Source organism: Melanostigma gelatinosum (genome assembly GCF_949748355.1).
Source record: "Melanostigma gelatinosum genome assembly, chromosome: 21".
Lineage (NCBI taxonomy): Eukaryota > Metazoa > Chordata > Actinopteri > Perciformes > Zoarcidae > Melanostigma > Melanostigma gelatinosum.
In genome coordinates this window covers 19,798,854-19,812,454 of record NC_136654.1, presented here as the reverse complement: position 1 = coordinate 19,812,454, position 13,601 = coordinate 19,798,854, and the positions used below count along the sequence as shown (strand labels likewise).

The 13,601-nt window shown below is 40.7% G+C and overlaps 2 protein-coding genes across 3 annotated transcripts in view; both read right to left on the bottom strand.

Annotated features, from left to right (window-relative positions):
* Window positions 1–1,305: 1,305 nt before the first annotated feature.
* LOC306794741 (dnaJ homolog subfamily C member 7-like) lies at window positions 1,306–7,468 on the bottom strand. Its single transcript, XM_079292929.1, has 14 exons — window positions 7,380–7,468; window positions 5,661–5,749; window positions 5,256–5,380; window positions 5,003–5,116; window positions 4,761–4,835; window positions 4,465–4,583; window positions 4,129–4,282; window positions 3,644–3,808; window positions 3,423–3,514; window positions 3,261–3,334; window positions 3,026–3,172; window positions 2,779–2,934; window positions 2,134–2,259; window positions 1,306–2,018 (listed from the first exon to the last, which is right to left on the bottom strand). Exons 1-14 carry the CDS (start codon window positions 7,448–7,450, stop codon window positions 1,987–1,989), a joined length of 1,539 nt encoding a protein of 512 aa, XP_079149055.1. The 5' UTR covers window positions 7,451–7,468; the 3' UTR covers window positions 1,306–1,986.
* A 2,430-nt stretch (window positions 7,469–9,898) lies between these two features.
* The window catches only part of LOC306794940 (zinc finger protein 385B-like), a 52,198-nt gene continuing 48,495 nt past the window's right edge, over window positions 9,899–13,601 (bottom strand). The window contains exons 5-9 of one of the 2 annotated variants that reach the window (XM_079293205.1): window positions 13,006–13,192; window positions 11,060–11,446; window positions 10,765–10,967; window positions 10,491–10,589; window positions 9,899–10,153 (exon numbers count right to left, since the gene is read on the bottom strand). In XM_079293205.1, the coding sequence (XP_079149331.1) occupies window positions 9,923–10,153; window positions 10,491–10,589; window positions 10,765–10,967; window positions 11,060–11,446; window positions 13,006–13,192 (1,107 nt within the window). In that variant the 3' untranslated portion in view covers window positions 9,899–9,922. The remainder of the gene's footprint in view (window positions 10,154–10,490; window positions 10,590–10,764; window positions 10,968–11,059; window positions 11,447–13,005; window positions 13,193–13,601) is intronic. The other variant, XM_079293206.1, reaches the window with a different exon arrangement.

Here is a 13,601-nt window from a genome sequence, read left to right as displayed (position 1 = left end):
CTGTGTAGTCAACAACTGTCAAATCAAATAAAGAAAGTACACATCAATTATATTTTAACAATTATTCTCAGTTTTTAAATTTCACTGGATGGATTATAAATAATACATAGAAATACATAAATAAATGTTCTTTTCATTTCAAGTAAAATAAGAGCTGGATTAAAGAAAAACTGACATAACAAAGCTTTTGAAAAATGTGCATTAAAATAAAGTAATTCATTTTAGAAACATTCATTTCACTGAATTGTCCTGCAGCTTTGAATTCACTTCATTCAGAAGTGTGAAGTGATGTCAATAAAAAAGTCACAATATATATAATATTTTTGTCTTCTAAAAAGATAAATCAGTGAGCATGGACTTTATCTGTGGTTATTGACACTTGTTTCAGCTCTACTCTCTCTGGTAACATCATTGTTGAACAGTGAATTCATGCGTTAGTTTTCTGATCATTTTGGGCTCTTAGGTTTATTTTCTGTCTTCATTTCAGATGTGAGTGGGTACGTTTGTTCAAAGGAGTTGTGCTTTGTCTCGTAGTGCGCTTCATTTGCCGCTTTTATCAATAGTTACGGTTTCTGAACATGAGACATGCTGGATTTAACTGCCTGTGGGAAGAATTAACATAGAAGAGTCTGTTCATTCATGCTTGTAAATTATATTCTCTCTGAACACCTTTCTCTTTTTGGAGAACGTCATGTGAGATAACCTCTCTGATTAGCGCAATTTTCCTGCTCTTGTTTCTATTTCCTCGTCTCTCCCCCGTGTGTCACGGTGTGTGTAAACCTCGCTCAGTCAGGAAACTGCTGCGTCACGTGATGTGATTTACAACGCATTGGTCGGTGTGTCCTGCACCGCTGACTAAGTACCGTAACGGCTGAATAAGATGCGCCGCTTAAAAGTAAAAACTCGCTGCCTAATATGTATGATTACGAATATCGATTTTAGGTCCTGGGTCCGGATGCAACTGCGTCCGGATCCGGACCGCGGTCCGCCAGTTAGAGACCCCTGCTCTACGGCTTTTGATTTAGGTTTTACTGCAACAAGGTTGATGGATTCTGGTAAGGCACCACTTGACTTTGACTGGGACAGATGTGTGGTCGGTGCTTTCAAGAGAAGGAAATCTGTAGGTGCCATGGGTGCTGATTTTGGCCTGTTTCAGAAAACAAATACATTGTACAATGTGAGAACAAAGAGGAAAATACTTAGAAATGAGTCTGAAAAAAAAAGGAGTAAGACAATGAACACTGGCATTCGGCTGTACACAGGTTAGAATATACAGTACAATAAATATAAAGACAGAGGGAAGACTGAAGGAGAAAAACAATTTATGGACACAAAACACTTTACAGTCGAGTCATATACAATGCAGCATGGAGAAGAAACGAAAACCCTGCACATTGATTCTATATTTGGCAAATGAGCCAATAAAACCTGAACACGACACTCGCAAGAGACCAGCGTTGTCCTAAACAGGCTGTCCTGAGGTCAGTTTTGACATTGAACTTCCACAGTACATTGACTCTTGCTCTATAGAGACATGCTGTCCCAGGAGAACCATAAAAACGGATGCCATGTTATGCCTTCTAAAACTAATCAACCATGATGCTTAAACTTCCAATGCATTTCTTACAACTGGTCACCTTTATGAAGGTTGAGGCAGTTTTACAAGTTTTACTGTAATATGTAGATTTTGGCAACAGGGACATGCTCTGATCAGCTGATCCAAACCTCTTAAAAAAAATTAAAAAAAAAGACTTCTTAAGCACTTCTTTATTTACAATGTTAATTCTTCACTAAAGTCTCTGAATTATCCTTCCCAATGTTTTGGAGTAAATTTAGGAGTGAATGCAATAATCAAAAACCACTTGAAAATAATGTTGGGGAGGTTTTGCAAGACACTCAGGACGATGAGCATCAGGAGGTGACTGTGGGTCCAACTTTATTTTTTTCCACTGCAGTGCTGCACTTTTCCCCGCATGATCCTTCACTTTAGCCAAATTGGAAAAAGAAATTTCCAGAGTCTTAGGGGGGGAGGGGGGGGGGGGGGGGAGGGAGGAGAAAAAAAAGATTTACGTTGATATCATGAACTTTGATCAATGTCCCTGTCCTTAAATAAACTAAATGATGTCTAAATACCTGGACTGGAATCAAAACTAAATCCTCCTCCATGTCCACCTCCTCCATGTCCTCCATGTCCTCCTCCTCCTCCACCACCACCGTGGCCGCCAAAGAAAGCCCTGAAGATGTTGTTTGCATCAAAATCTGAAAAGAAAAAAAAAGAAAATGCAAATATATTGGGGTTAGCTGGTCATGAAGACCTTCTGGAAAAACAAAGCATTTGACAGACTGGACACGCATTTTACGAGTGTGTGTATGTACACTACAGAGAGAAAACAGGAACCACTAGAAGTTATAGATAGTTGGATTATTTGGGCTCATTGACTTCAGTGTAGTGCTTAAAAGTTATGATCCATGTCATGATATTCTGTGTAGAGTATTGTGGCCTATTTTATGGCATTTTGACAATTAACCAGATTTAAGTTATTATTTACGACAATAAGTCAAAATGTCTGCAGTGAAAAAGCTATATTCAGTCATCAATGAAGTCTTTCTATTCTTTAAAAGCAACCAATAGTTGACTTTCTAAAGAAGCATATCACCACGTTTTGAAATGCATTTCTTTAAAATAAAAAGTGTGAAAATGTTCCCTCTCATCCCACTAATCACCTGCAGGTTGAATGTAAATCTGACCAAAGACCAAAACAACCGTAAAGCATTTACCTCCTCCATCAAAGGAGCCTTCATCCTCCAGGTCATGTCCACTGTCGTAGCGCATCTTCTTCTTCGGGTCGGAGAGCACAGTGAAGGCCTCGCCAACCTCCTTGAATTTCTTTTCCTCCTCCTTCTGCACTTCTGGAGTCGCTGCACTGTGGCGGTCTGCAACGCCGCAATACAATTCAGATAAATAACCGTGAAATGTAATCAAAGTTGGTTCCCTGCATGTCTGTGTGAAGACCAACAGGTCTACCTGGGTGATGCATGAGGGCCCGTTTGCGGTAGGCTTTTTTGATCTCCTCCTCAGTGGCGTTCTTGCCGACTCCCAGCACCTTGTAGTAATCTTTCCTCTTGCTCTTCTTCAGCTCCAGCTGAGCAGTCTTTAGCAGATGTTTGTGCTCTAGAGGAATACAAAATGCAAGTGTGTGAAAAACCTGACCAGCTAGAGTATCAGTTAGGATAAAGGCAAAGGAAGAAGAAGAGCTTACCTGATGTTTTTTCCGTCTGGTAAACTTTTTCATAGTCCCGTACAGCTTCCTCATACTGCTCTGTGTTCGTGTAACTACGGGGCAGACAAAGTCACTCGAAAACTGCTCAATGCTGAACACACAAATCAGGAGAAATGAACTCATATTGACTGGGTAGCAGACCACTGAGCTCTTCTTAAGTAGGCCTTGATGTAAGTGTCATCGAGCTTGATTGCACTGCTGCAGTCTTCAATGGCTTCATTAAGTTTCTTCAGCTGTTGATGAGAAACAAGTCAATGACAGTGAACCCATTAAAGGGCTAGAAAAGCACGAGCACTGTGGAAGGCTGCACTTTTGTGGCAAATAATCAGACAGCATGACTGATGAATGCCTCCGACTGGTACCTTTAATCCTGCGGTGGCTCTGTTGCAGTAGAGTTTAGCGTTGGTCTTGATGTTGTTGGGGTCTATTGTCAGGGCCTCAGTATACAGCTTGTAGGCGGCTTCGTAGCTGCAGTTCTTAAATGCCTGGTTGCCCTCCTCCTTCTTGGCCTTTAAGGCTTTGGCATTCTGATTTGGGAAAAGAACAAGTCAATCCTATTTTTTATTTATTTTTCAAACATTTACTCACACTTGCAGATCCAAACATAAATGTCTAACATTGCAACACCCAGCAAAATAAGTCACAGAGTTATATAACAGGGTTATATTGCTTTGCTGTACACATTTGTCTTGCATAAGAAATTTCTAAATAATAGTCTGAAATAAAAAATCCCGTACAAATTCTGTTATCACAGTTCCTGTATATTTACCACCCTCTGTCAGCCGCATGCATGTTCATTTCTTCTTCCAATGAAATGAGAAATAAGAGGACAATATGATCCTCTTACCCTGCAGGCTAGCCGGGCTTTTTCGTGGTCAGGTGCCATGCGCAGAGCCTGGACAAAGAACTGAACAGCTTTATCGATGCAGTCCTCGTAGTAGAGACACAGGCCTCGGACGTACAGCGCGTCTGCGTTAGTCGAATCCATTCGCAAGATGTCACTGGAAAAGAAAGTTTTGTTGAAAGAGAAGAATCCGTTAATGAAATCCATCCTTCTTACTGGACATCTACTAAAGCAGACTCTGTACTCATTTTTTAAATCTTAAATGAATTAAAGAAACGTTTGCATCCCTGTAACCAAACTACCACACACACCATGAACCTACTACCAAGTTGTTCCTACCTTGCTACGGACTGGGCTTCTGGATAGCGTCCCAGCAGAGCCAGACACTCGGCCTTGATGATTTTGAAGCGGTGGCAGGCAGAAGACACAGCCAAGGCCCGGTCCATGCAGTACACCACCTGGATCAGAACAAGAGCCACTTCACTGCACCTGTTACACTCTAGCTTCACATTCATTCGTGAATGTTCATAAATTACATTAGATGTTGCTTATACTAACAACTGATCACATGACCGCTAAGATGGAGCTGTGTTGTTTGAGAGATTGGTGAAAAAAAGAGAAAGGGTGTAAAGTACCGTTCTGAAATCCCGCTTTTCAAAGCCAACATCCGCCATTCTTTGGTACTCCATTAGAGTCGCTGCAGTCTTATTCTGAAATATAACAATTATCCATAAACACTTTCGTTCAAATGTTAACAGACCAGCTTGAGTTGCAGGATTCAGACTTTGGCTCCAAGTCTGTGCTTAGTATGTAATTCAAGGCACTCTTATACAGTTAATACATTAAATACATTGTGAAAAGTTCAGGTGAACCCCACCTCCTGCTGGGCCTCTCTGTTGCTGGGCTCCAGCTCCAAAACCTTCTGAAAGCAGCGATTAGCCGCCATGGCATTTCCCAACGACAAGTGGCATTTGCCCTCACGTAGATGACCCTGTGGGACAGGAGGAGCACATTTCCTTCTTAGGACTGTGTAAAGAAAACCTCAACATGTTGTGCACTCTCCTGCAGGGGGGGTTTGAGACAATAAGTGGAAGCGCAATAATGAGAACGAACGCGACGTTCAAACCGACCTTCATGAAACAGTCATCCAGCCGCACAGCCTGCTGGGAATCTTCTAGGGCCTCGCGAAAGCGAAACAGCATCATGAGGGTGGCTGCCCTGTTGCCATAATAACTGGCAGTTTTGGGGCTCACATCTTGAGATGAAAGAAAGAAAACCCCACGTCACAAAGGCAAGCTGAGATGTGGGTACTAATGAATACCGCAATTATATTGCAAGTCCATACAAATGGCAGAAGTCAAGATGGTCCCGATAACGTTTTTAGGTACATTGAGGGAGCATTTCTTGACTAAATGATTTATTGTTATTTGTTTTGCTGGGAGAGGTGTCACAAGAGGAGACCATCGGCATTTCTCAACAGGAGAGTATGTAGAAAGATTGGACAACAGGTAAAGAGTAATTAGTAGTAACCTCACCTATGGCCTTAGTATAATAGTTGAAAGCCTCAGAGTAATCCTTCTGGCTGTAGAATGCATTTCCTTGCTCTTTGAAGCCTTCAGCCTGACTGCAGAGAGGAAAAACAGAAACCAAAGTCAGGGTGGAACAGATGCTTTACCAAGATGTCAGTAGTTAGAAGACACAACATGAAAAATAAATTGTACGCGATAAATCACTCAACCAATTAAAGCCCTCCACGAGGCAAGATGTACAGAATACGACTGCTTTACTGCAGCACTAATCGTTAAAAGTTAACTTTCGAAAAGTGCCATGTGTTAAATGGTAGACAAACTCTGATTCACATTTTAAAGTTTTAAAAGTGCTATCAGGGCCACGTGCCTGCAGAGGAATTAAAGGTCCAGTGTGTAGGATATTGGGAAATGTATTTGCAGACTTGGAATATATTATTCATAATAGACTTTTGTTTTGTACAAAAGTTGAGACTAGAATTCAAGTCAAATATGTATAAATAGTTCAAATATTGAAGGTAGCAGGCAGCTCAGGTTTTGGTGGTGAATGGGGAAACCACAGTACTTACTTTAAATGTCATTTAAATTCAAGTGCAAATAAACCCAATACAGATCTAAAAGACACCAGCAAAGAAACATTTGTATTAGAGGCCTCTAATACATCGTTGTCATATATAAATATTTTGAATTTGGACAGCTCAATTTGTTGTCCATAGGTTCCCTCTAGTTCAGGATTACCAAAATATAATAATACTAATATTTCAGATTTATTTAAAGAAAGTGTCAAATATTGTCACCAAACTCCTTGCATTTTGCAGGTTTAGGGAGCTTAAATGTATCTTTAGCTACAGTTGAATTTTAGTGATCAAACCAACTCTAAATTCAACATTTTGATGACAAGTGTGACGCCGACACCCGCAGTTTATTTGCCTTATTCATTTTCCTGTACACACTCGTTTTTAATACATTGGCATAAACTCATTCATTCTGGTATTTTGGATAATTTCAATCTCAAACCACGTTTACACACTTAACGCTACGTATGTAACACAGCTGAATTAGGGGGAGCCGAATCAATATGCTATAAACCCTAACATAACGCGGAAGTTTAAATACCTGAGCACGTTTTAGATGAATCACTAAATAAATTACTTTATCTGATGGTTGGAGCACCAAGTATAAAGCTATAATTCTGTCCGTCAGCCTCTTATGGACGTTTCTAGAAAGGGGAAACCCACAGATTTTTACCTTTCCACCAAAAGACTGACCGAATTCTTTATTTATGTTAAAATATGTCCGTACAGAAAGGTTAATTAACCCATGAGACACACAACACAATGCTCGTTGGATAACGTTAGCCGTAAATTAGCTGTAGCATGTCTCAAGACACGCTGATTATCTTAAGCGAGGTTCTCTTGACGAATACACTGTGAAGGGAAGTGACTTTGAAGAATCCCAAATTCGCGGTTCTAAAGTGAACCATCGAAACTATAAGAACGCCACCGGCTGCCAATTATGAAAACCAATAAAATCTTAAGATTTAGCCAACTCTAAATGTGCCGTGCCCCCCCCGGAAAGCTAGCATCGTTAGCTCGTCTCCGGGCTGGTCGCGCCGTTGTTTCGGAGCCTTTGTCAGCTAACGGAGGTTGAGTTCAGTCAGTGAATCCCGAGTTATCTTCACATTATACGCGCAGCGAAACACAACTCAGCGGACAATTTTATGTTTACCGTTCCATGTCCTCCGGATTGCGGATTTGAGCTTCTCTGTCCACCGGCACGTCGATGTCAACAGCTGCCATTTTTTGCTGGAAAGGACGAACACGAACCGACGTCATTTCCGGGGACTATTCGGCGATAGCTTTTTTTCCTCCTTATTTTTGAGGTCATGAGAAACTAGGCCAGACAAAAAAAGGAAAACGTTGCATTTAAAAATATAACATATATTTAAATTTAACTTTCCCAAAGCAAGACTTGTATCTAAAATATTTTTCAAATCTTGCATACATTAGCATTCCAAAAATACATGTCATTGGCAAATGACTAAAAATAACCGGTAATGTGCTATTGCGTCAAACCTCGCCTGGCTCAAACTCCATTTGAAACCATCCCATAAACTTCTGCTTGTATAATGTTACATTCTTCCACTAAATCATGAACTTACACCCAGTCATCTCACCGGACACCTTGAAGCTCGACATGCTTGTATGTATTTGTGGTGACCAGGATGCTGCTGCCAGGATTTAGAGGCCAAAATAATTCACAAATGAACAATTGGACATGTTATTGCGAAGTGTGTACATATATAGGCTGATGTCCAACACTGTATATCCAGAATCAGCTCTCCATCAAGCAAACTAAACCTACATTTTGGGTTGGTGTATCAATAATAAAGACATTTAGATGACGTTTAATGTTTTTGTACTACCATTGATTGTTATGAAAAGCATGGCAACTACTTAAATTCATAACTTTTGTTTTTATATTGATATTATAAATGTATATTAGTGCAGAAAAATATCAGATGTCTCCCTGCCTATCTACAGGTTATCCTATCTTGCTCTTGCTTACAAAATACCACTAGATGGCAGAAGAGTATCACAACGTATGGGTTATACTCAGTGTGTGGAATACATTACCAGCCACTTTGTGTTTTGTGTTACATCTTCTCGTACTCAAACACCATATAGTTGTCAGTCTGGCGAAAGGATTGATGTTAAGTGTCACTTTGCTTGTATCTGTGCGTGTGGTTATCAGTAGGTCAGTGTTTTCAAATCTGCAGGAGTTCAGTGACTCACCACAATTTAGATTAGACAGATATATACTTTACTCATCCCCAGGGGGAAATTTGACAAAAATATATACTGTACTTGATTCATTTTGATCAAAATAAATGTCTACTTTTTTCTTTGGCTATTTATATTCTCTGACCTTTGATTCATGTGATATAATAAACAGTATCATACAGGGGATACAAGTTATTTGAGAGTGTGCCTTGATCAAAGACCTTTCAGTGTCCTTGTCTATAACTATATTCATATCTGAAGTAAGCTTGTGTTCACTGTATATTTAAAATGAATGGTAAGGCAGTCATATTTTGCATATGAAGAAAGAAACACCACAACTGTGTAAAAAAACAAGACTATTTATAAGTTCATATCGAATACATTATCGACATTTTTAGCACATAATCATTTACATTATTGCAATTGATGCACAGTTACACTTGTCATTAATTTTACCAGGTGACACTTCAAAAACACATATTGCTGAGGATGATTCAGCACAATAAGGTGGGAGGGGATTTCTAAAGAACATTCTTTTAATACAGCTCTATGAAAAAAAAACGTTTTAATAAAGACATCAAAGAACATTTAAATATCTGTGAATAAATCATTTAAATTTTGGGGAATAACACACAACATCCTGTATCTTCATATTGCACAAACAGCATCAAGCTGTAAATCGTAACTTATTTATCCACATAAATCTAATAACTTTAAATGAAACCATCTCATTGTATGTATTATACTGTATCGTCTGTCTCCATATGGCGAGTATTCTTGGCATCATATCAGGGTGTTTGTTGATTGTCACCTCATAACACAGAGAGCAAGAGAGAAACATGTATTCATCTAAAATAAAGAGAAGGCATTCACATCAGACAATGGCTGTAAAGATATACAATTGTTGAGCTGCAATATCCTCAGCAATCGGAATTCATGGATCTCCTTTGTTTTTTCATTGGAGGAGGGTGGTTGTATGGAAATAGCCACTTTCAATCTGGATTTCCTAGATTTTGGTTATGAAGACTAAAGCAGGAATGAAGTATACTAGTACTAGAAAGCTCTGAAATAAAAATAATTTTGCCAACAAACACAAAACATTTACACACTCTAGTGTATTAGTCTATTATTGTCCTATAAATAAAACTAAAAGATATTTGTCCTTATGGCTTCAAGAGGGGTCCAGACTCCGGAGAACATGCACTCAAAAGTTTGTTGAGGGAAAACAGCTGAGCGATGGCCCTTCACTGGTCAGCCTGCACTGAAATCTCAATCCACACCAGGGGATTATGCACACGATTTTTATGACTTGAGCCTGCCAAACTTGACATGCTGATATGCTGCCATCATGGCATAATAGTGTACTGGTATCCCTCAGGGTGTCCCATGCTTTGTCCTCAGCGACCAAGCTAATCTCTTCTGCCAGTCCAGACTTGGCTAGGTTAGATCCACTCTACTGTATGTCCTCTAGCCTAGCTTGGCTCATTGCTAGTAAGGAGAGAAGATAATAGGCGCATGCGTGGCCCTCAGAGGTCCTGGGGCCGGCCTGAAGAGTGTGGGGCTGATCAGGGGACCATGGATGACGGCTGTGGGACACGGCGGCAGCCGTAGCGCCAAGGGTCCAGACGCCATGGCGCACAAAGCAGCTCGATTGAGGTGGTTGGTCAGGAACCCTGCCGGCAGGGCCTTAGATAGCTGCTTCTGCAAGGCCAGTTTAGTCTGACAGCAAAGAGGCACATTCAGTCGAAACAAAACTAAGACTCTAAAACCATGCTCGTCAAACTGTTAAATGCTAACAGGCTGATGTTAAGCATGCATAATGTTTACCATGTTCACATTTTAGTTCAGCGTGCTAACATTTGCTAATTTGCACTACATATTAAGTACCGCTAAGGTACATGAGAACGTCATTAGTTGTGCAGGTATTTGGGCTTGCAAGTATGTTGACATGTGCGAGGCAGAGCTTACCATTTGCATCTATTGAGTGTGTGTATGTGTTGCGTATTTTCTTTCAAATGTTTCTGTGTGTGTGTGTGTCCGTGTAACTAATTCTCACCGCTAAGATAGCACTGGACTGTAGTTTATTATAGGGTGTGAACTTCGCCTTGACAGGCTTCCCAGCCAAACGCTCTTTGTGTCTCCTGCTGCTCATGTGCTAAAAAGGGAACAGGAATATAAAGTGATTCATTCGGGACAGCCAACAAACTGGGTAGTTTTCCTTCAGAGCACAAAGGTTAGGGATTCCACACTTTTAGATTTTATACAGTGGTCAGCAGTTTAGTGAGTAGTAAAATTCGTCACATTTCTTATATCAGGATAAACCCACTTACCTGCTTCAGCTGTGTCTCTGAGTTGACGGACACCTGGCACAATTCACAGTGAAACGGCTGGCTGGATACACCCACAACCGCTCTGGTCTTGTTGCTCATTCGCTGCTTAATTCGGCTGGTGGGCCTGGGCGATGATTTCATCTTGACCCTGCGTTGTGACTGGCTGCTGTTGTGACCATCAAGCATCTGTTTGTGCTTAGAGCCTGATTCAGCCAAACAAAGAGGAGAACTGAATGTCAGTTGCATAACCTTAGTAACTTTTAATCAGTAATAGCAGTAGTATTTTAGAACATACCACTACAGTGAGACTCCAACTGTGAGCTGGAATTGACCGTCACTTTGCACGTAGGACAGTGAAGAGGTTTTTTGTCGCTCTTGGCCTCCTTAGCTTCTTCCACCTTTACCACCTCCTCTTCCTCCTCCTCCTCCTCACCTCCCGTGGCGCTCCCTTGAGGGTCAGAGTGTGGGGCTGAACCGGTGGCCAGGCTGCACCCTTCCACAGGTGGACTGTCTGAAGGTAGATCACTGAGCTGAGTGCCAGGGTACATCTGTGGGGAGAGCTGAGGAGAACGGAGTGAAGAGGAGTCTGTGGATGAAGGCTGTGTGGGCGTGGTGGGTGCCAGCAAACTTTCCTGGATGTTTTCTGGTTGCTGCTGTGCAGGTTGGGAAGAAGCACTTAACCCTGTGGACGGATGAATAAACATAGAAGTTGCACTATGAGCCCATTTAGAATTGGTTTTATAAGATGATATATTTCTTTGTATTTTATCTGGATAAGAATCAGAGTAAAAAAATGATTTAGCTGCTTGAATTTTATGCAATTTTGTGGTGATTTACTCATAAGAAAACTTTTGGGATATTTGACAATATTATTATAGTGAACACACCAAGTTTTTTTGTTAACACTTTACTTTAAGTCCCCCTATTTAGCGTTCATAAGCAGTACATAAACATTCACAAAATAGTTTACGACACACTATAATGTGGCTATAATAGTATATAATGAGCGTTAATATTATACAGTATTTGTCAACAATTATAACTTCTCATAGGACAACACGAATGTATTATTACAGTTGTGCTTTACTATAATGTCATTCATTATCTGTTTGTACACCAGCCTCCTGAAGTGCCCTCAGGAGGAGTTGAAGTTTTTGGAAATTGCATTAATAAACATATATATGTGCTTACGACGTTTTTTAATTCAGGCAGAATGAGAAGCGATGTGAGTGAAAGACAGCAAAGTTGTTGCTCTCACAGCAGCTCTTGTGTAGGCAATGGTGCAGAACAACCAATAGCTAGAACATTAAGAATATGGAACGGATCAAGAGCTGTAGCTTCCAATTAGGACACTCATGTCGACAGTATTTTGTCTGGGAATTAAAGAGCAGTTTGGGGGATTTTACATCAACAATAAAAAGTTGCACATGGCAGGTTTTATCGTGTTTTTTTTGTCTAAATTACAGAGACAAGTAAAGAGCTTGGTCACCTGCACAAGGACAGGGAGGGCATATCATAGCTAGCACAACAACTGGTCCTCAGATGTTTATTCTCAATATAACTTCAAAGACCAAATTCTGACCAAAACGCCCACACACGGCCCTGAGATGCCTCATCTACTTTGAATCCACGTTGATGCACTTCTTCTTTGTCTGCGTTGGGCATCAAAGTAACTTGCAAGGCAATTTTCAAACTTGGCTTACTTTTAGAGCTGAAATTATAAATTGATTCATTAAAGAAAAAGAAAGTGGCAACAACTTTCCTATTTGATTAATCATTTGAACATTTTCAAACAAGTAAAAATGATAAATATTTGCTGGTTCCAGCTTCTTAAATATGAGGTTTTGCAGGACATTTCAAGACATCACCTTTTTTCACCCTTTTCCATAATTTTCTACACACTTTGCATGTCCACGAGCAAAGCGACAATACAAATGTGTTGTTGTAATAGGAACAAGAAACTAAGTGGGAGTGGTGTTGAGCCACTGTTGATTTACAGCTAAAATCAAACTAAAAGTAGTAACACCACTACATCTCTCTTCAAACACTATCTCTTTAAGGCTTCTCATCTTTGCTTGATGAGAGTAATTACCGATCTGACAGAGCCAATGATAGCAGGACAGGTAATAGCTGGTAATTAGCCGGCTGAGTGGCAGCTACCCAAGACTAGTGCTTACGTCGCTCCAATTACCACTTATTACTCAGAGGATGGGGCGCCTTTAAATACAGAACGATTTATACCTGTTGTGTCTTTCAAATGGGAGTCTATGGGCACCGTTCTTCTTCCCATCATCCCCCTCTCTCGGCCCCCGTCTTTTCCTGTTGTTGTTGTCAGACTGTGACCGTTCTTCTTCCGGTTCCTCTGATTCTCCAAGGCCTTCATCTTGCGAGCATGTTTGTGACCTTTGTAGTGGGCCTCCGCCTGGGTCTGACCATGACACACACACACACACACACACACACACACACAAACACACACACACACGGGCAGAACAAACAGAGAAGAAAATCAGTGTAGAGCGTATGAACCGAATCACTGACATGATTAAATTAATGAAGGACAGCATGAAATCAGTAAACTGTAATCTTTCCATCTGTTCCATCTCTCTGGCTTCGCATGCATCCATGGACTTCGGGATAAATAATGCGATTGAGCATTTGACTTGGAGGAAGAGTCACATCGGCATTTTGATCATCATCGCCGTCACGTTTCTGCACAAATGAGCATCAGTTGGGCTCATTGCATCTCATGACCATCCTCGGAGCTCACTGGCTCATCTTTCCACGAATTTGTTGTGACACAAAAGGGCCTGTGTGCATATCCTGCAACACACAAT